General features: G+C 47.7%; 1 protein-coding gene across 3 annotated transcripts in view; it reads right to left on the bottom strand.

Annotated features, from left to right (window-relative positions):
* GAB2 (GRB2 associated binding protein 2) overlaps window positions 1-20,918 on the bottom strand; it is an 89,937-nt gene that overhangs the window by 31,799 nt on the left and 37,220 nt on the right. For all 3 annotated transcript variants that reach the window (XR_014589399.1, XM_083855714.1, XM_083855715.1), the window contains exon 2: window positions 5,024-5,324. Coding sequence is in view for 2 of the 3 variants with exons in the window: in XM_083855714.1 (XP_083711840.1) it covers window positions 5,024-5,324 (301 nt within the window). In the remaining variant the exon portion in view is untranslated. The remainder of the gene's footprint in view (window positions 1-5,023; window positions 5,325-20,918) is intronic.

The raw sequence follows: 20,918 nt of genomic DNA, 5'->3' as shown, positions 1-20,918 counted from the left end.
ATGAGCTCCCTAGTGTCCTGCTCCTGCACGCAGGGATAGAGAACACTGTTGACTTGGGAGTGTTTGGGAGAGATGAGTGGTATACAATGTTGAAACCTGGTTTTACTCCAGTCTTGCAGCCCAAAGCCTCTTCACTTAGTTTTTTGGGCAGCTCCTGTCCTCCCAACAAGTCTTCAGGGGTATCTCTGTTGTTTTCTTCTCTGGTCCATCTTGAGGTCCCTTTGTTGGGCAAACACCCAGGCAAACCTGGCTGCTGCAAGGAATTGATGAGGCTGGAGGTATCACTGGCTTGTTGCTAGGACAAACATGTTTTTGGGAGAGAAGCGAAGAGGGTGCAAGAGCAGCCAGATGGATCATAACACAGACTAGCAGGCAGCAGGCTGGGGGGCAACCAGCCTGTGGTCCATATGGGACCCCAACCAAAGCAAGTCAAGCGAGAGCAATAAATTTGCTCTCACTTGGGAGAGCAACTGGTTGGAATAGGGCAACTGGTGGAGGACGGGGGGCAGAACCAAGCCAAAGAGACCCACACATGTGAGGTGCAGGTCTTAGCAGTGTGAGCAGACAGTGACTGGTATCCAGAGGCTGATCCACTAAACTGCTAGAATGAGCATGTCTGAGTTGAAGGAGGAAGGAGAGACACATTTCCATTAAACTTTAATGCTCAGCCCTGACCTATGTTCAGCGAGACAGTGCTGGGATTGCTGGGGATTGATCCCTGTCATGATGTAAAGTACCAATGCCAAGCCTTGGAGATAGAGTGGGGAGTTAGCCAGAACTCTGAACTGCCCTGGAGCAACCCCCTGACAGAAAGCAATAAAAGAAATTAAGTCCCAGATGGGGAATGAAAGAAAAAAAAAAAAAAAAAAAAAAAAAAAAAAAAAAAAAAAAAAAAAAAAAGACAACATGCCTGGACTGCCTGGACTGGGTGGGAGAGGCTACTGCTGCCAGACACAACTCATCAGGGCAGGAGCCCAGTGCCATCCTTTTCCCACGCCTTCCTCACCCACTCCAAGTGGAAGGAGCTTACAGCTCAGAACAAGGACTTCTACTTACCCAAAAATATTCCCTTCCCTGGTTTCATGTCTGGGTTAAACCTCTAGCACAGGGGCATAAATAATGTGCATGAATAAGCTTTTAAAATCCCACCCATGCTTGGTCAGCACCCACAAATCCAAGCCCCTGAAAGAGCCTCTTTTCCATGGAGGAGGTAGAAGTGGAGCTCCAGGGAGGCGCTGGGGGTGGCACACTAAACTGACAGAAAGTTAATAAAGTTACTGAATCCTTCAAAATAACTAATCCTTCCACAGGGCCCCTTCAAGGACATGCTCACTGCATGGGCACACATCGGTTCATGAGAAATGAAACTACAGGCTGCTGTAGCTGCACCTCTGTCATACTGGGGATGGGACAAGGAGGGGCTTTGGCTGAAGCATCAGCTTCAGAAAGGGTTAATGGCACATGAGATATGTTTAGTGGGATTTGGCATTTTTTTTTAACTTCAACAAACAAAGCATATGAGAAAATCCAGTTCACAGCTGAGCCCTGGCTGCCTGCCCACTAGGGCAGGGAAAATGCAGACGGTTTGAGATACCCACGCACTGGCCTTTCTCATGTAGCCTGTGGCCCAGGGTCCCTGCCTGGCCTCCCCGTGTTGTATTTGGATCACTCAAGGTGGTAGCAGGGCAAACTGCAGTGTAAAGGCAGCACTGAGACAGGAGCAAACCCACTCGAGCATGGTTGGCTTCCTCAGACACGCAGAGGAGCTGGGATCCTGTGAGGTTCTGCTTGTTCAAAAATAGTAATTAGCTCTCAAAGTAAATAGGTGTTAACAGAAACAAAGAGCTTTGCCACAGTCTGGGTAAACACTTTAGAATCAATTTAATTTCCCTTCTCCTGGCAGATGTAATCGTGCTGCTCTGCAATTATTTTCAGGTCAAGGCAGGGAACAAAGCCACTAGGGTGACTCTGCTGAGCGGCTGCTCCTTGGGACAGCCAGCAGGACCCTCTGCTTCACTGACACTCAGACCCCGAGGCTGAAACGAGCTTCCTTCCGCTGAACCAGATGTAAAATGCAGCTGGAGATCAGCAAACCAGCAGTGAGCCATAGCAAGACATTAAACTGCCCTGAAGTCTAGCCTCCTTCTTAATCCTGAGAGTCCCCCTGTCTAGACAGGACTTGAAGGACTAATGTGAAAACCAAGTGACAGAAAATTTACACTCTCCCATTGAGCTGCAAATGGAAAGAAGCATCAAAGGGTGTAAATCTGTTTGCCTTTTAATTGTTTTGCCTTTTGGGAGCATGGGCAGCGCATAAGCACACTGGTCCCACACTGGTGCCGAGGGTTTGCAGCCAGTTTGTATCACTGCTTCCAGGCTGCCCATTTGCTTACTACATCATGCTAAAAAGCCTTTTTACTCTGCCTTTTCCCCAGTGTCACGGGGAGCTGGTGGAACAGGCTTTTACCCAAACTGCCCCAAAAGCTAATGAATTTGTCCTCCATCATCACTGGGTTATAAGCATACTACCGATTGGTGGCTGGGGCTCAGCTGATTTGGGGTGTCCCTTCGAGGAGGCAGTAATTCAGCATATGATGGCAACTGCAGTAAATGTGTTTGCCAGTTATGGAGTGTTCCCCTAGCTGGGATGTGAGTACAGCCCAGCTGGGAACAGCCTGACTGTGGGGCCAGACTCTGCAAGGCTTTTGGGTCAGTATAAAGAAGTTACACACCCAGGAACAAGTACAACCAGAAAAATGTGCACAGTGGCTTCCCTGACAGTTTCTGATCTTGTTCCACCACGCTGCCTGTCTGCTGGGAGAAAGGAGGTTTAGTTAATTAATTGCTACAATTAGCATGAAGCTATTCCTGCCCATGATGGTTACCTTTTCCTCCCTCTGTTTGGCTCATCCAATTACCGACTCATTCATTCTCCAAAGCAGAGGCCACAACAATGCACAGAGAAGCTCGAGGGTGAGGGGAGGAAGGTCCAAGAACAAAATGCCAAGTGTCCCAAGCTTTGTTTCTACTCAGGAACTATCTTAATCTTGCACAAATTTTTGATCCTCTCCCATCCATTCACCCTTGACCTCAAGGAGGTGATGAAGAGAGAGTACAGCATGGCACAGTTACAAACACTGCTACAACTGTTTCATTACCCCTCCAGATGACACCTCACGAAGTATACATGATGAGCTTATATATGTCAAGATGGACAAGACTCTCAACACTCGTCATGCTCCAATGATCCCTCAACTTCTCCGCCCAGCCTCAGGCCATGGGTTCTTCAAATGAACATTACCCACCTTGGGAAATGGATGATCTATTTGCCATTACTTAGCAGGGATGGTGAAGGAAAGGTGAGCATGGGGTCACTGCTTTGGCAACGACCGAAGCGAAGCGCCAGCCCTAAATAATTCATGCTCCCTCTCTGCTGCAGCATCTGGACACATCTGCTGCATCTGCCATTGCAGGCTTTTTCTTGGCTTACTCAGAAAATCACACTTTGGCAGCTGGGTACTGTTTCAAGTGGGTACTTTCCCTACAGCATTAACGAGCTGTGATTCTGTTACAAATAGGGATTTTTGTTCCTCTTTTGCTGATGTCACTCCATGATCCTGCAGGGAATAGTGCTTGGATCTCTGCAGCCTGATGATCCCTGTGTGCCCTCTGGGACAGATGTACTTGCAAGCGGGAGATTGTTTTTCCTTTTGCTGCCCAGATTTATATTTCACTGAAGTCCCGTATCGATCCTGCTGCCGCTGGGCTGAAAGCTCATTTTACTAAATGAGAAGAAAAACAGTTCCCCCAGCTGAATGCACGCAAAATGGAAAATCCTGCAATGAAACAGCTCTTAAAAAAGGGGCCTGAACAATTTTGCCGAACCTCGAGGGCTGCGCTGCTGACATTGGAACGGTATGTAATTTATTTAGCCTGACCTTTCCCTGACAGACCTGGCTGGCGACGTTATCAAGGATCCTTTCTGCCACTTGTGCACCCATTGCCAAGGTGACATCCTGTTCCATGCGTCAGTCAGCGAAGATCGCATCCGCGCTGCTGCGACGCTTTGTTTGCTGTCCTGCCTGACAAGCTCTTGGCAGGGTTTCAACTCCTGCGGATGGCAGCTGCTCCACAAGGGACCAAAACAGATTCAACCTGGACATTATTATAAGGAATTTCATGTAGACAGAGCACAGGGCTACAGTCCCTTGGATGAGACTGGACCAGATGAGGTGAAGCAAAGATACCCAGAGGTGCTACCACGTATAATGGGACGGGCAAGTGACTGCAGAGCTGCACCCCAGGCTCACTCCCCCATCCCATCTCACTTGGGATTTATGTGTGCCCTCACGGTGCTGGGAAAGCAGAGGCAGCTCACTGGTGCTTAATGCAGAGCCTTGCCCAAATGCAACTGAGTTTGGATGGTGGAGCACAACTCAGACAATAGGTCCCCTCACTGCACGTAAACTACCTGGAGTTTTCCTTCCCCCTGCCCAATGCTTTTCCTGAGGGTCCCAGGAAGAGATGTAGATGCAGGTGTAGGAAGTATGTCTGTCCTCCACATGAGAGCCTGTCAGCAGTGGGGACAACTGCAGTGGAGAGGAAAATCGTTCTAGTAAAGCTTCTCCCCCTATTCCATCAAGGGATTGAAACCTCTGAGCAAGGGGTATTTTCACTGCTGGTTCCCACCACTCTCAAAGGGATTTTAGTGATGGATAGGCACAAAGGCTGCAGCTAAAAAAATCCCCAAACACCACAACTTCTTGCAAGAGACTGAAAGGTCTACATTTATGGAGGGTAAAAATTATTTGCTCTCACAGTAGCCAAGACAGCTCTTTAGATGTCAAAGGCAGAAAAGCCTCATGAAAGTTTCCCACATGCCCATCCATTTCCCACTTCAGCACCCCCAGCCTTGTGGCAGGCTGCACTCCCCTCCTACAGGTCTGATCTGAAAGAGGACCTGGGCCCATTGGGAGGACAGGAGAGAAGGTGCTCTCAGCCATGGACCTGTCTGTCATGGTACCTGTGTTCTCCTCGGACTGGTTGAAGCCACAGATCTGGCAGATGCTGCGAACCCATTTGTTCATGTCATCCTCAGTCTCAGCCACCAGGTAGAAGGTCCTGTCACTCGTCTTGATGTCGAAGATGTAGCTGTCTTGCAGCTCCTTCTTGTTGAAGGTGAGGCCCGCATCCACTTGCTCACAGAAATTGAGGTTGATGACACGCAAGGGTTTCTTGGAGTGGTCATTTTTGTAGTACTCCAGGACATCGGGGTCGCCACTCATCCGACCGCTGCGCAGGACAAACCAGCGTTTCTTCCATGCCTGAAATGAAGACAAGAATAAGCATGAACCCCGTGGCTGAATCTGTGAGAGTGAAAAACTGCTGCTAGGCACAGGGTGACACAGAGGGACATGACACTTCACCATGGGGTGCTCTGGGATGCTGCTGCTCAGGCATACCTGCAAGAGGTGCACAGACTCAGCTCAGTTCTTCAGTTTGATACTGAAGATAAAAGAAGATAAAATCCAGGAGAATTAAATACTGAAACAGCATTATAGCATGAGATGACCCCAAAAAGTGCCAGTCTTGAGGCTCAGAGGAATCTTGCTCCTACCCTACCACCCAGACATGCTCCCAGGACCCAAATACCCTTTGTGTCCATGATGTGGGTTTACTGGGTCTCTTGTGCAGTGACATTACTGGGTGTCACAATGCCAAAATGCCTTCAGCATGGAGGAACTGAGGCACTTTGGATGCAGCACCCTTGGTGTCCTAACCTTCAGAGAAACCCCTGAGAGCATCACAGGATGTGTCTGCAGATACTGACCATGCCAATCTCTGTTTAAATGCCAAGACAGAAAGACTAATAATACCAGAGGAGAACTGGTTTGTTTTTTTAAATATCAGGAATAATGCCAGGGAGACCCATGGAGAATCCCAGCTTCATTTGTTTTTCAGCATCCTCTGCTCCCTGGCACGTAGGTAACTCCTTAGGAAAGGAAAAGGTTATCATTGATTCTTCCAAGCACTGCTGACAGCAGCTCCTGGCCAAACTACCTGCAGAATACACTCAAGGGGCTGTAGAGTTTGAAGCAAACGAGCAAAACAAATGTCAGCCATCAGCCCTGGCCCTGAGAGCTGAGCCCTGCTGCCCTCCCCACACCAGACACAGTTAGGAGCCCACAGGAGAGGGAATAGCGACATGGATAATGTGTTAAAGGCTAAAACTGAAATTACAGGGCGAATTGTACAGGTGTAACCTCCCATCCCATGAGGTGAGCAGTGTTTCTTTGGGGTGTGCTCAGAGGGAAGATCATGGCCCCTGCATGTGGGATGAATGGGATTGAGGGACCACCTTGAGCCGCTTTCCTTTGCAGAGCTATGCTCCCTTGCAGAGGCCTCAGCTCCCATGGCCTAGGGAAGGATAACACCTAAGCATAGTCCTTAAAACAGCTTGTTCAGGCTCTCTTTGAAGGCAGCGAAGGTTTGAGAGGTGCATGTGAATAAGCATGATGTGAATTATGACCAGTGCTCCTGCATTACCTGACACAGATCTCAGTTTGTACCAGAGGATGTCAAGGGAAGGATGTGATCCCCACCATCCTGCTCTGGCTCTGGACAGTGGTGCTTTTTTTAAACCTTATTTATATTTTTATATATAACCAGCTTTGGAGTTCTGATGATTATAAGAGGTTGGTTTATGAGGAAGCACACAATATTTCTAAGAAGGAAGAACAAACACCTTTAGTAACCCAAGAGAGGCACCAAGGTAAGCAGTGTGCTGGTCTCTTATGATGCTCCCCAGGTGCTGACCACAAGCTTTACATATTGGTGATGGGCACATGCCAGATCTCAGCCAGCCAACTGCACCAGGATTCCACAATTTTGGATAATTTTGTGGCTGAAATAATGGTAAGAAACTCCTGTGGTGTTTCCCTGAACAGTCTGATTCAGACCATACTTCTCAAAAACTTAAAAATAGCTTTTGTTGATGTCTTTGAGATTTGTAATCAAATTAGTTTTGCACTAATTCTCAAAACGGCTCCTGGTGCCAGGAAAGCAACTTCAGTGCAATCTTCCACAGGCAGCGAAGCAGCAAATTGCTTAGCAAGAGGACGTGCAAGGCTAGCAGATTTTGGCTTAATCTCACCCACTTCTCATCAAAATGGCTGCTTTTGAGTGACAAAATAGACAGAGTGGAGCTGTGTCCATCAGGGAGGGAAAAAAACAATTTCACCAGGCAGCAGCAATAATTTGCTAGTCCATCTCCTCAAAATGGATTACCCAAGTCACTGGGAAACAAACCCACAAACATTTTTTTCCTAGTTCTAAATGGTAAATGTCCCATTAGCTTTTTCCTCTTAGCACTGAGTCATTTCTTTGCAGCCACCTGGCAGGACTAAGACATGGGCACACATCAATGAAGGGACTGCAAGAAGATGGAGGTGTGCAACCACATGAACCAGCACCTGAATGCACACATCCAGCACCAGTTCTTGCTGCTTAGCTTGTTGCTTTCCAACCATCTAGAGTCCAGTCTTGCAGCCTCCCCTTCATGGCTGAGACATTGCATTACAAAACCCACGAAGTTCAGAAACTAGACTCCAGAATTTAGAGTTTTCATGGAAAAAACAGGAGGAAATGCTGCAAGCAAGACAAACGATGCTACCATGACCTCTCTTTTAATCAGCAGTGTGAGAACCACAACTCCTGCAGTTCTCTTTGGTCTGTCTGGTAGCAATGAAAGATATCACACAGTCAAGATCTGGCAGAGAAAACAGTGTACCACACACAGTCTGGTTGTTTTGGATAAGTTTTAACACAGGCTGGTTGTGAAAGAATGGGTCTTGCAGACACATTTCTTGGAAAACTTCAGGAGTTGGAGCATCACTGGAGGGTGGGACCGCTGGACAGGGAAGGAGTCCTGTAAGCCCGGGAAGACCACCCTGTCCATCTCTGTATGGTGCCCTCTTGATGATAAAAAGTCACTGGTGTTCTTCTAATACAGCTTCTGACCCAGAAAAAGAGCTCGTGGCAGCAGTCTAAGGAGTGCCTGTACTAGACAGGTGGCTGCAGGCAGCACAGCTGGAGGCATCTCCCACCACACTTCCCCACAGCAGGACCAGCTGTTCCTGCCTCCTAAGATCAGCTTCCAAGCCAAAGGAATAAACAATGATTGCTAGAAGAGAATGGGAGTAAACAGTAAAGAAACAGACAGGAACCTCCTTATTTTTGTGGACATTTTCTCTGAATTTTTGAGTGCTGGGCTCAGCAAGTGTATTTCTTCTCTGTGGATTTGCTATGCCTTTATTGGGACCAGGGGTCAGCTTGGGTTTTCCAGGCTGTGGCTGCTCTTGGGGCATCTTTTGGCACTAATGCAGCTTGCTTCAACATGTCACTATATGCAGCAAAGGATGTGTAGTTTGCAGCATATGGTTCATCCTCCTGGGACACCTATTTCCCCATTCAAAGCTACCAGTACCATCCAAATTTTCTACATTTAGGCTTCCCTAGGATATCACCTTCCTGCAAGAGAGTGATTTAAGGGTCTACTGACCAGCAACTATGACAGTGGTAAGATGTATGGGATCCATATGCGTGTGGCAATCTTATCTGATGCCAAACCAGGGGAAGATGCAACTCCATGTGAGCCTACACACTCTATCCAAGACCACCTTCTCTCGGCATGAGGCTGTTATGGCCAACAGGCATGTCACCCTCCACCTGAATTTTCCTCCTTTGCTTATTTCTACCTCTTCACAGCTCTTTTGAAGCCCCTGTTGCCACCAGTCTGCTCCTGCCAAAACACTATGCCTCCCTGACATGTGTTGTGAGCCAAGGGCTGTGTTTGTTTAACAGCTTTACAACGTTGAGAGGCCAACAGCTTAACAGCCATAAAATGGTGCTTTGCAGCACAAATTTCCAGCTGTGCGGTCCTTTGCCGGCATCAGGTTCCTTCACGGTTAAATTACGGCTGCCAAAGGCCCTTAATATCACTGAGAAATATTTTGACACTTGGCAAGGACTTCTTTTAAAGACCTGTTCGTTTAAAAAAGTGCCCATCATGCTCCTATGGTGATGTGAATCCTCTCTGGGCTCTGAGAACCACGTGGTTGCTGCTCAATTTTTTTCCACCTCAATAGTGCTGTGGCAAAGTTCAATTTTACAAAATGGAGCTCTTTCCAGCTGGATGCTGCCTGGATCTGGTTGTTTTATGTCTGGGTTGGCAGAGGGGAGGCAGTGCTGCTGGGTGCACTGGCTGAGTGTACTCAGCAAGGATGTTTGGTGGGCTCAGGCAGTGGTTGGGACCTTTCCTGTTCCATCTGCTGGGTGAGGAACCAGAAGAACCAAACCAAACATGGCTGCTTGTGAGCAACTGAGATACCACCATGGGTCGTAGGAAATACCACCCCACCACTCCAGGAGTGAGGTCCCTCATGTCCCCTGTGGCTGTCCTGATAGTGCAATGCTGTAGCAGAGCTGGTGGCATCAGGGCAGAGAGCTCAGAGAATCTGGGGCCTCTAAGTGCTTAACAATCCAAATGCTTTGACTGACATCCCAGAGAGAGGCTTTAGTAACTATGGTCATAGTGAGGAACATTCAGACAGTATCTTCCTCTCTGCTCCCCTGTTATCTGCACAGTGAACACAGAGATCCAGCCTATATGCTTTTTCAGAGAAAAAGAAAAGAGGTGAGGAAAATAACAGTTTAAGTGTCACTAAAGCCAGGTATCCATCCCTGGGGAACTTGCCAAGTGCCACAATCATGAGAAGGAATCAAATAGTGACAACACGGAGAGATGTGTCTTGGTGGGGCCTGTAGGAGTGGCCCACCCACTATTATCTTAGTTCTGAAGTGAGAGGTTTGAAACAGTCTGAGACTGTTAGCTTTGGGTTGAAAGGGATGTTGTTTCAAATTGGATCAACTTCTGAGCCACATCCCTCAAATCTGAAATACTAATATTTTTACCACCACACCCTTATAGCACATACAAGGAGAAAGAAGAGAAGAGAAGAGAAGAGAAGAGAAGAGAAGAGAAGAGAAGAGAAGAGAAGAGAAGAGAAGAGAAGCTGTATAAAACCCAGGAAATCTCTCTGTCCTGTTCCTTCTCCCCCTCACACCAACTTTGTGCCCACCAGCACTGCACACCAGCAGTGTGAAATATATCTTCCAAAATCTGATCTGACACAAATCACAGGATCTAATCCAAGCTGGCAGGCAGGATAAGTGACCTAGCCATGACATCAGGCAAATTTCTCACACCAAGATGAAGCTGGGAACTGAGGGATTCAAGCAGGAAAGCCCACAGCAGGGCAAGCAGGTGCTTGTGTCTCAGATTTGCCCAGAACCAGAAAGGTCCTGGGTGCAGGATGGCTCCTGTCATTGCCCCTGCAGCCACCAGCTGCCAATGGGGATGCCACCATATCCACAGAAAGCCATGAGTCTGTCCCAGCCACAGTTTTCACTCTGCAATGCAGATTAGTCTTGCACCCCATCGAGCACGTTCTCCCTCTGGCTCCTGGCACATCTGGTGTGGCAGAGAGGAGTTCACACTTCAGGAGCACGTGAGAAAGACCACAACACCTGGAAAGGTCTGACTGCTCTTCCCAGTCACTGTGCCACCTTGATGTCCCCTCCAGGCTGCCACCACTTTAGCCATCCTGGCAAGATCACCCCTGGGAAAGGGGGAGGGAGATGACAGGGATATGCTGAAAGCATGTTTCGTGTGGCTTGGGTCCTTCAGTGGTGCTACTGTTTTTGCCACCTGCAACAATTACAGCTGTTGAACAGTGTAACCCAGCACTGGGGCAGATCCTGCCCTGCCCACCCCTCCCCACAGCCCTGCAGCAGGAACACAGTCCCCTATTGTGGCTGGTGCTACCAGCATCAGTGAGTCAAGTCCCATACAGGAGGATTGTAGAATAACCTACTGGTGACCTGTATAATAATGTTGTCTTCCCCTGTGTCCCTGGGGGCTTTTTATCTTGTCTGATGGACACGAGGATGCTGGTTTTATTATTCATGCAAGAACACCTCTCCCCTCCCTGTGTTAGTGCTAACTCAAAGGAAATGTGGCTTGGAAGTAGATTTGTAAGCAGCAAGAAAGCCCCCTCTGTCTGCACAGGTAATGTTTGTGCTGGCTGATTGCCCTCACACAGTCTCAGTGTCCCTAGTTCCCAGAGCAAACAGGAACTCCCTGAGCCACACTCCAGCCCCTCCAGATCCCCCCGTAGTTCTCCTTGCCCACTGCCTGCTCACAGCACCTTTCCACACGATGCTGGGAACAGGCAGGTCCCAACCCCACTCCCTGCACCCTTCAAAGGGATGGAGGCTGCTCCCTGCTAATCCCACTCCAGCCGTGGCCGAGTTCACGGTGGGTTCATTATCAGCACCGCTCTGGGGAGCCGTGATTGGCAGCGCTAATAACACCACGCTGCAGCTGCAACACCCTGCGGGGCACAGGGAACCTTGCTGGGGTACAAAGAGGTTCTTCCTTGCTGAGGAATAGAAGGAAGGTGATGCAAAAAAAACCCCAACCCAGTGCATATCTCAGGCTGTCAAACTGACCTCTCCTCCCAGGATTCTTTTTTCCCACTCCTGGAGGTGTAATTAGGCTTCAGAGCACACACGGAATCACTCCATGTGACATCCACCCAAGGGCAGCAAAGCCAGCAGGAGACGTCCTGCACTGAGCATCACTCACAGCTGGGTGAGAGGGGGTTTCAAGGAGGGGAGGCACGAACACAGGCTAAAGCCTATTTATTTTTAAGATCCTTTAAAAAAAACATAAGCTTCGTAAAACAGCTCCTGCCATCAGAGATGTTTGCTGCCAGGGAAGGAAGGGTGTGGTATGGCTTGGAGTTACAGGTACACTGGTGTGAGCTGGAGGACCCACTCCCCACCTCCACCCTCTGTGAATGGGATGAGCAACACAGCAGTGACACAATGAGGAAAACATTTCCCTTTGTATTTATTTTACGGGAGTTCTCCGCTTGGAAAGATTTCAGTGGCTTTGTGCTGCATGGTCAATCTTAGGAAAATAAAGATTTCTCTCTGGGATGTGAGGGCACTGACAGCATTTCTGATGGGATGCTGGAGCTCCTGATTAAGGATGGGATGGAAAAACAAAATACCAAATAGTGAGGCTATACTTACGCCACCAGACAAGCTGTGACTGTCTGAGAACAAAGGACACAGGAAACCCTGAGAGGTCCAGGAGTGCTCCTGTGTGGAGGGTGTAGAAAGGATGGACCCAAATCTATTGGAGAAGCATGGGGATAGCATGAGACACAATGAAAAAGTCTCATTAAATGTAAGGAAAAGGCTTTACAATAAGGGGCAGAACAACAAAAAACCCAGATTGGGTGATGTCCATCTTTGGAGATATTCAGAACCTGCTTAGACAAGACCAGGAGTAACAAGTTTTACCTCCAGACTTGGCCTTAACTTCAAGCTAGACCTGCCTTGAGTGGTAGTTGGTTCAGAGATCTCCAAAGGTCTCTTCTGACCTCAGCTATCTCCAAATCTAAATTACTTTTCCGTAATCAGGTCCACTCCTGGTGAAGAGTGTTGAACTTGTCATAAGGAGACCTGATGAGACCACTCAGACTCTGAGTCCTGATGTGGGACTAGGGCAGCCACCCATTGCACATCCACCCACAGCATTCCACATGGGAATGGGCAGCACTGGCATTTTTCAACTCTTGTTGACCAAAGCAACCTTTTCTGGCTAATTCCTTCTGCTGAAAGCTGGACGGCACCTTTGCAAGTGGGAAGGTGCTAGAAGAGCAAGGGGTTCACAGGAAGAACCTGGAGCCCAGCTCTTGCCTCGAGGCTGGCTGCGAATAGTCCATGTGCAGAGCCTCTGGTGCATTCCTGCTGCTGTGCATGGATTTCGTTATCTGGAATTATTTCCTGCTATTCAGCCCCGTTCTGTATTCCACTCTGTTATTCCTAGCTGAAATCTCTCCCACTGCCCTGCTGTGGCATATCCTTTGTGGGGCACTGGAGCAACACCCAGAGGAGGTGCAGGCAGGTGGGTGGGTGTGGGATACTCAGAGCCAGTGGCTCCCTGGAAATCTACAGGATACCCAGGCTTGTACTTTGTGGCTTCTTCAAAGGCTGACAGGACATGGGGCTGCAACAACCAAACAGGATATCCCAGCAGCACAGGATCACACAGGATGTGATACATATTGTCATACATAATATGATACTATGGCCATACATATTTTACACAATGCACATCAAGGCTGCTGCTCTCCAAGTCTGTTTGCAAAACCCACTGCCACCACTAGCTACACTCAACCCCGTGCTCAAGAGCTGACCAAGCCAGCCCGTGCCATGTGAGCACACCAAGAGAAAGAGCAGAGTTTAGTTTGCTTTTTCAACTTTGGGTTTCTGGGAGCAAAAGCAAACTGCTCAGAGATTTTTCTTCCCTCCTGAGACTCTGGTATCAGTCTCTGATAAGAGCTTTCCCGGCCGTTACACAAGCAGGGCTGGACATGGGAACACAGCATGAATAAATGACTTGGAGCAAAGCATTTTGATAACTGAGTTTTTCTAGCTTTCTGGCCTCTGCAAGAGCAAAATAAATTCCACAGCACTGTCAGCAATTTCCATTCCCTCAGCCCTAGCTTTGGGCTACCTTGAAACCCTATCCTCATTGCCCAGAGAACCTGTGCATGCTCCATCCCTGGAAGTGTTCCAGGTCAGTTTGGATGAGGTTTAGAGCAACATGGTGAAGTGAAGATGTCCCTGCCTGTGGCAGAGAGGTTGGAACTAGGTGGTCTTTAAGGTCCCTTCCAACCCAAAGCATTCTATGATTCTATGAACAGGGATGTGCTCCAAAAGCACCCATTCTGTGTTGCCAGGAGCCACAGTTCCTGCCCCAGGATTCCTTGGCAAATGTACCCCAGTCTCTGCTCACAAAAAGCTCATTGCACAGATGAGTCACCCCATGAGTGCCCAGTGATGGGGGGTCACAAGACACAACAGCACTGCACATGCCCCCTCTGCCTTCTCCTGAAGGTTGTGGCTGCTCTCCCACTCTGTGTCCTCTGGCACCCAGGAAAATGCTCAAGAGAGGACAAGGTTTACTTTCACCATGCTTGGGCTTGGCTGAGAGAAAATTTCCAGGCAGGACATTGCATTTTGGGGTTTCTTTTTTCCCATATCCATGAGCATCCATGAGACCCAGAGGGAATCAGGAAAGGGGCTGCTCTCTACTCCCTATCAGTGAACCCTTTCCAAGCTCTAAACACTGCTTGTGTTTCAAAGTAAGGCTGAACTAAAGCAGTGCTTTTGAACACAGAAAAGAATCCGAAAAAGCCAAATTGAGATTTAGTTTTAATCAGTTGGAAATATCCACCTATGTCAGCTCTAGCAGCGAATCCTGCTCTGCCCTCATTCTCTCAGGTGAAGGTGGATGGAAATACAGATGGACTTAGAACTGGATATCAGGAATGAGAGGTGTGTCAGGATGCTTTCCCCTTCCCTTGGCATGCCACTTCCTTTGCTTAAAAGGCTGCAGAAAAAGTGCCTTACAAGGTGATACTGAGATCCTCTGAGATCAACAGGCTCTATGCTCAGAAAAAACCAACACCCAATTTGGTTTGATAGGATGAGCTGGAGGTATCATGGGGGTGAAGCTGATAGTAAAGTGTGAGGATGTTTTTCCTGTCATCTAAACGAGTCTGGCTTGTAGCAGGATATTTGGGATAGGCTTGCCTTTCCAGGAATAATTTCTAATTTTAGAAAAGCTCTGAGGCTTGTTAATTTTCAGCCACTTTAATGAGCTGTCTCATTGTCTGTAACTACTTCCAGCTCAACTAACCCCTGCAACGGGAGAAATTAGCCTGATTTGGCTCATGTTGAACTCACAGTCTGCTAGACAACCCTTTGCAACCCTCCCCATGGTAGCTGAGCCAACATCACAGTTGCTGGTACGAAGGGGGCAACAAGGAAGGTCAAAGGGCTGTAATGGCTTCTCTACAAAGAACTAGTGAGACAGGTCTGGAAAAGGGTCAGCATAGGAGAGATGCTGAGGAAACCATCAGTGGCAGGCAGAAGGTGATGGAGATGACCTACTCACTCTTGCCTAAGACAAGAATGACAGGATATCACAGGAAAGTAACAGGAGTCAAGCTTGGGTACACAAAAGGAGACTTCCCTTTGGACAACACAGTAATGACCTTGCTGAAGGATGCTCAGGAGGATTCAAGTTTAGCTGGCCCTAACTGGAGACTGAACAAGGTCAGAGAAACAAAATCCCCCCCCAAGGTCACTGAGTTCCACTGTGTGTGACGATGGATGTCTACAATGAAAACTGTTAACAACAGGGAAAATACTATGACGAGGAAGAGAAGGGAGTCTTGCCAGCCTAGACATGGCTCACTGACCACTGTGCAACACTCCACACTCAAAGGACTTGGGAGTGACCCTCTAAAGATGTTCAAATGTGCCAGGCTTGGAAGGGGCAAGGGAGGCAGCACTGTGCACACCAACTTTCACAGCAGAGCTCAACCTTCATGGCTTCGCATGGTGCCCTTGCTTTGCTCTGGGAAACGTGGGTGTTTCCCTTTTGGCAAGACAGAGAGGCAGGAGGTTGTGAAGCCAAACACATTAAATGTGGGCAAAAATGAGAACGGGAGCCAAAAGCTGCTATGAGAAAGACAGCTCTGGGGAGATCAGCACCAATGGCACTCACCCGTCAGCTGGATTCTCATGGTTCAGTTGATTTTAGGGCCTCAGGTTCATTCCTGCAGCTTAAAAGGGCACTTGAATGAGTGGATTCCCTGGTGCTTCATAACATCTAAGCTCATGTGAAAGCCTTTCCTTAGTTAAAAATGATTTCTCTCCTCTTCCAGCTCACCCTTTTGGATGAAACTCATGGAGACTTAATTATCTCATCCTTCTGTCAAGCCCCTCTGAAAGCTGTGAGGGGTGTTACTAGTTTCCAGGAGACACTCACAGAAAGCACATGCACACACAGACACTCCCTGAGGCTCTCCCTCAGCCCTGCCAGCTCACAGCCCTGCCCACTGCTCTGCTGACAAGCACCCTGCTCAGGCAGCCAGGCTAACGGCTTGGAGGGCAGTGGGGGATAATTGAGGGTACACATGGGGACAACCCTAAATCTGCACCATGCAAGGGTCCAGATCTTACCTGTTGCACAGCTGGTTGAGGATGCAACTAAAAGCAGCTAAAAGATGCAGATTGCTGGTTTCAAGCCTGCTACAGTGAAGTACATATTTCCAGATGTGCCCAATAGCAAAAACATCTGTCAGTGACAACACTTGATTAAGGTATGTGTTGAGTCCTCATAACACTTCCAGTTCCACAACCCCGTGCCTACAAAAAGAAATTTTCTGCAAGATCCCCCACACCTATGAGAGTCACAGATTTAGGCAGTTCAGGACTCCTAAGGTCCCTTCCAACCTGAATTATTCTCATTGTAAACTGGTTTCTTTTATATCACAATCTTTTAATTAAATGCACATTTATGTCCATATGGACCCCATTAACCATTCATTTGTCCTCATATTTAGCCACCACCTCCAGAAAATAAAAACAAGCAGGGAGTTGCTTCCAATCTGTCACTTTGTGGATTTGACATCTTGCAAAGGGCTCTCACGATGCCCTTTTCCACTAGACTGGAGCTCCCTTAGCATGTTCACAGAGAAAATATCACAATCACCTGGCTATTCCAACCCCCCATCTCTTCCAGGAATCTAAGCAGCTGCCAGTCTAAGAATTTCTGTGCTAAACACCATTTCTGCAATACTGTCATGTTTCCTTTCTTCTTCTTCAGCACCAACATTAGCAGTCAGCTACTCCAACACATTTTGGTGTTGCTGCAGATAAGGAAAAATAAATGCACCTCCTACCCCTTCATTTAGAAATCAAAGGTCACTGTAGCTGTTTCTACTGCAGCCTCAACTCGTATCAGGAGCTGCTCATGCAGTTTCTTTCCACTAAACCCAGAAAACCCTGCATTTGGTGATTCACTGCCCCTTTCTGTAGGAACAATCTTATTTCTCTCTCCTTTGATGTTCAATTTTGCATTGGGCTGTCTTCTAACATATTTTTTTCAAATGTGCTCTGCTTGCCAAGTGATCCAGACTGCCCTGTCTGATGAATTTGTCTTCAACATTTACCGTTTCATTACCCTTTGTGCCACTGGCAGCTTCTCCCCACAGGAGCCATTAGATCTGCTTCACTTAGGGAAATGCTGAGACTTAGTATTAATCCCCAAGAAATGGCATGAAGAGGAGCCCCATTTGTGAGTGACATCTTCCTGGGATCTGCCAGGTTTTAATTCACTTGCCAGGTGCTTGGGGCTATATGGACTATGCCCTCATTACCCGACAGCTCGCCTGACATCAGCAGACTGTGGGCTCCACCATTTGGCCCAGGACTGATGCTGGGCATTGACCTACTGCTGCCTAAGGAGTCCCTTCTGAACATTTCTTCTGCCTTCTAGGTTGGAAGTAAATCCCTTAATCAGGATTAACCTAATCTGTTTTTCCCCATACCTGGAAAGCTGTTGTCTTCTTTTTCCACGCTTTGGTGGAAAGGTGAGAAGACCACTGTTTCCTGGACCTCCATGTGCTTTTCATATTGCTCTGCTCATCTTTTCCTCAAATGCCAGATTTTCAAACCTCTCCATGGCCCTTCAGTGATGGAAACCCTTACAAAAATCAAGGGAAGATTGAGAGTTGGCCATTGAGAGTTTGGGTTGCAGCAGAAGGCTTTAAGAGATGCAGTCTCCAGAGACCATCCACAAAGAATCTGGAAAAGAGCAAGGAAAGCCCTTGGCTTCCTTGAAGGAGGAAAGACCTTCCCCAAAAGATGGCACCTCAAAGGCAGACAACCAGGGTTTAATGGGTACTGTAAGAGGAGATTACTGGGCATTGGCAGAGTCTATCATGGCCTTCAGGAACAGCAGTCAACACAGTGTGAGGCACTTGATTAACCACGTGTCTGCCCCAGCCTTGCCTTTTGCAAGCAAACAAAGCCCAGGGAAGATATTCCTGAGCTCAAATACTCTATTTGGTTCTGGGAACTCAAGTGCATAATAGGTCACCTGATAAGCAGTAATATGGTTTAGTCAACATGGATGAGAAGATGAAATGGATGAGAAGTTGGCCCATTCAAAGACAACCTACTCCTAATGAATGGTCATATCACTATTATCTTCTAAAAACTAGAACTTATAGAAGCCCTTGCAATTGTGTATTTGGGATGCCACAGGGTTTCTGGTCATTCCTGTTTCACGTCTTACCAACACAGTGAGAACACTAAATATTCTGACTCTGACCTGAAGAATGGCCACACATCTGGCTGGCCAGGGCAGAAAAATAACCTGGGATCGTGGCGACAGATTGCCTTATTTAATGACTTCTTCAAAATCAAGGAAGCCAAAGGGAAGTAAATCAGCTGAAGTGCTGAAAAACATCTCAAAACAGCCAAGGATCTACTAGATCAACAGGATGGTTTTGTGTGGCTTCTGTGGATTAGTCTTTTCTCCTTAAATTTAAATGATTCCATTAAAAGTGGCTGCAGCTAGACACAACTGAGGTAGTCTACAGTTTCTCCTGACTGATCACACAACTCTCTTCATTTTGAAAACCCAGCTGGAAGCCCAGCTTGAAGCCCATGTGCCTCAGGCTTCAAAGAAGTGGACAGCAGGGTGGGCACTAATTCCACATTACCAGCACTCCATAGCAGCTCCTCCATCTGCCTGTTAATGTGTGTTCAAAACCCGATAACAACACTTGCATCAGTGGGCTGAAACAGGGGTAGCTCTGTTTTGTCCCGATGGCATGGATATGGTCATCGGTAGAGGATGATGCCCACCACCTCTCCCTCCACTGGAATGAATCCCCACGGCCACTGACCCAGCTGTTGACCCTGTCAATAGCTGAAAAGCCTTTCCAAAAGCAGCAAACCTCTTTCCTTTCATGCATTATTAAAATTCTCACTGGTTAATTTATTAGGATACTTTGTACTGGGAAAAATGACCTCTTTGTTGACCCACTTAAACATGCTCCACTCCAACAGAAAACCGTCAGAAGGGAGAAAGGGAGAGCTGGGGAAGTTGTGCACAGACTGATGTCCTTTGTCTCAGTGAGACAGCTCCAGGATGGAAGTGCTGGGACTCCCTGGCACGAGAGCAAAGGGCTAGACACAAGCCTTCACAGACCAAACCACAAAGGAAACATTCAGCCCCTACGCCAAGTGGACAAAGCCAGAGAAACAAGGCTTCCTGGTCCCGCTTCCTAGGCAGTGCTCATCTCTCCCTGAACCTGTGGGTTTGGGAAAGAAACCTTGATTTCTCTCCATGTTGCCTCCTCTAACAACCTAAACAGAAAATGAGATGAAGGGTGGTGGATGAACCCATTCACATGTGGTGGGATTTGCTCATGAGGTGGCAAAGGTGCATCCTGGCCACCCTCCAGTCAAAGGCATCCAGACCTACACTCAGATTCTCCTCTCACCTGTCCCAGACTCTCCTCTTACCTGCCCCTGTGTTTCTCTAGCAAGAGAATCACTAGATTTGCTCCACAGAAATCCCTGATTCAAACTAACTGGTATGGAATGTGGAAGAGCAGGGCACTGCTGAGCAAAAGCCAAACTGACAGTGCAAACACCACTCAGCACCAAAAGCCCTGTAAGTGAAACGAGCAGGATTAGCTGTCATTAGGCCTTGTTTTTCCATTAGTGTCATAAAGATAAAGCTGCTCTCCTCCCAGAAAGGCAAAGTGCTCAGACTCTACAGGACTCCCAGGTTATTAGAGAGGACACAAAAGGTCCATTTGCTTTCATCACCGAGAAAGCACCTGGAAAGTGCAGTGATGACAAAAAGACACCACAAGATACCTTCAAACCTGGCAGGGATTGGGAACTCCATCCTGTGCCCTGCTCACAGCCCTGACTATCACACCAGGTTCCTGCTAGGGAGCATATTAAAGCTCAAATGCTTTTTTGTGGCTCACTCTCATGTGGTGCTCTTTATCTCAAGCAAAGGGACTGCCAAATAACTTTGATACTAAGGGAGTAAGCAAAAAAAGGTTCATGAGGACACCTAAAAAGTATCCAAAATTTCACCCCTAAAGAAATGACCTGGAAGAAGGGCATTGGAGACAGACATGCAACACATTAACCTCTGCTTATTCTTAGTTTCATGAAGCTCACATATCCTGGGTTTTAGACGAGCTGAAATACACGGAATACAAGTGAACAGAATAAATTGCAGCAGAAGGCTGAATGCAAGATTGGGAGGTAGGAGTTTGCAAGATCCAGTTCTGCAGCTGCCATTAATCTGTCAAAAACCCCTGGAGAAAGGAGGTTTTACTCTGTTGTGCCACCTTTTTTCCTAGCATCAAATAAAGACTCAAAGTCAGAAGTATGTTACAAAAAAATGACTGAACTGCCATCTGCAAAAATACTTTGGGGGTGGAAAGTGTAGTTATATGATGGCTGAGGAGTAATTTCTCTCCCTGCACCAGTTCTGCAAACCAAGAGGTAGAAAACAACACATGGGAACCTGAACCTGCAGCAAGAAGGAGTGGAAAGAGCAGTAACTGATTAGTTTTATTGCAGGATGTGTTAATCATCCCTCTAGACGATGGACTGGGATGGGGGTGGAGGACTTGGCAGCTGGGATTTGAGATGTATTTGTAATGCTAACACACATCTGGGATCCATCCTGGAACAGGAACACCGTGTCTGGACCAGGCGGGCCAGAAGAAAATGTTCTTTGTGGCCAACCTTCATGAAGGACCTGACATACTGAGCCAAGTGTGGCCTTCAGAGGTGTCCCTCAAGCAATCTGGGGTCATGGAACACCATAGATACTTTCCACAGGGAGCATGGAGTTTCTCTGAGTGATTTGCTCAGAAGCTGTAAGG

The sequence above is a fragment of the Zosterops lateralis genome (genome assembly GCF_965231275.1).
Source record: "Zosterops lateralis genome assembly, chromosome: 2".
Taxonomy (NCBI): domain Eukaryota; kingdom Metazoa; phylum Chordata; class Aves; order Passeriformes; family Zosteropidae; genus Zosterops; species Zosterops lateralis.
This window is presented reverse-complemented; position numbering and strand designations above follow the sequence as displayed.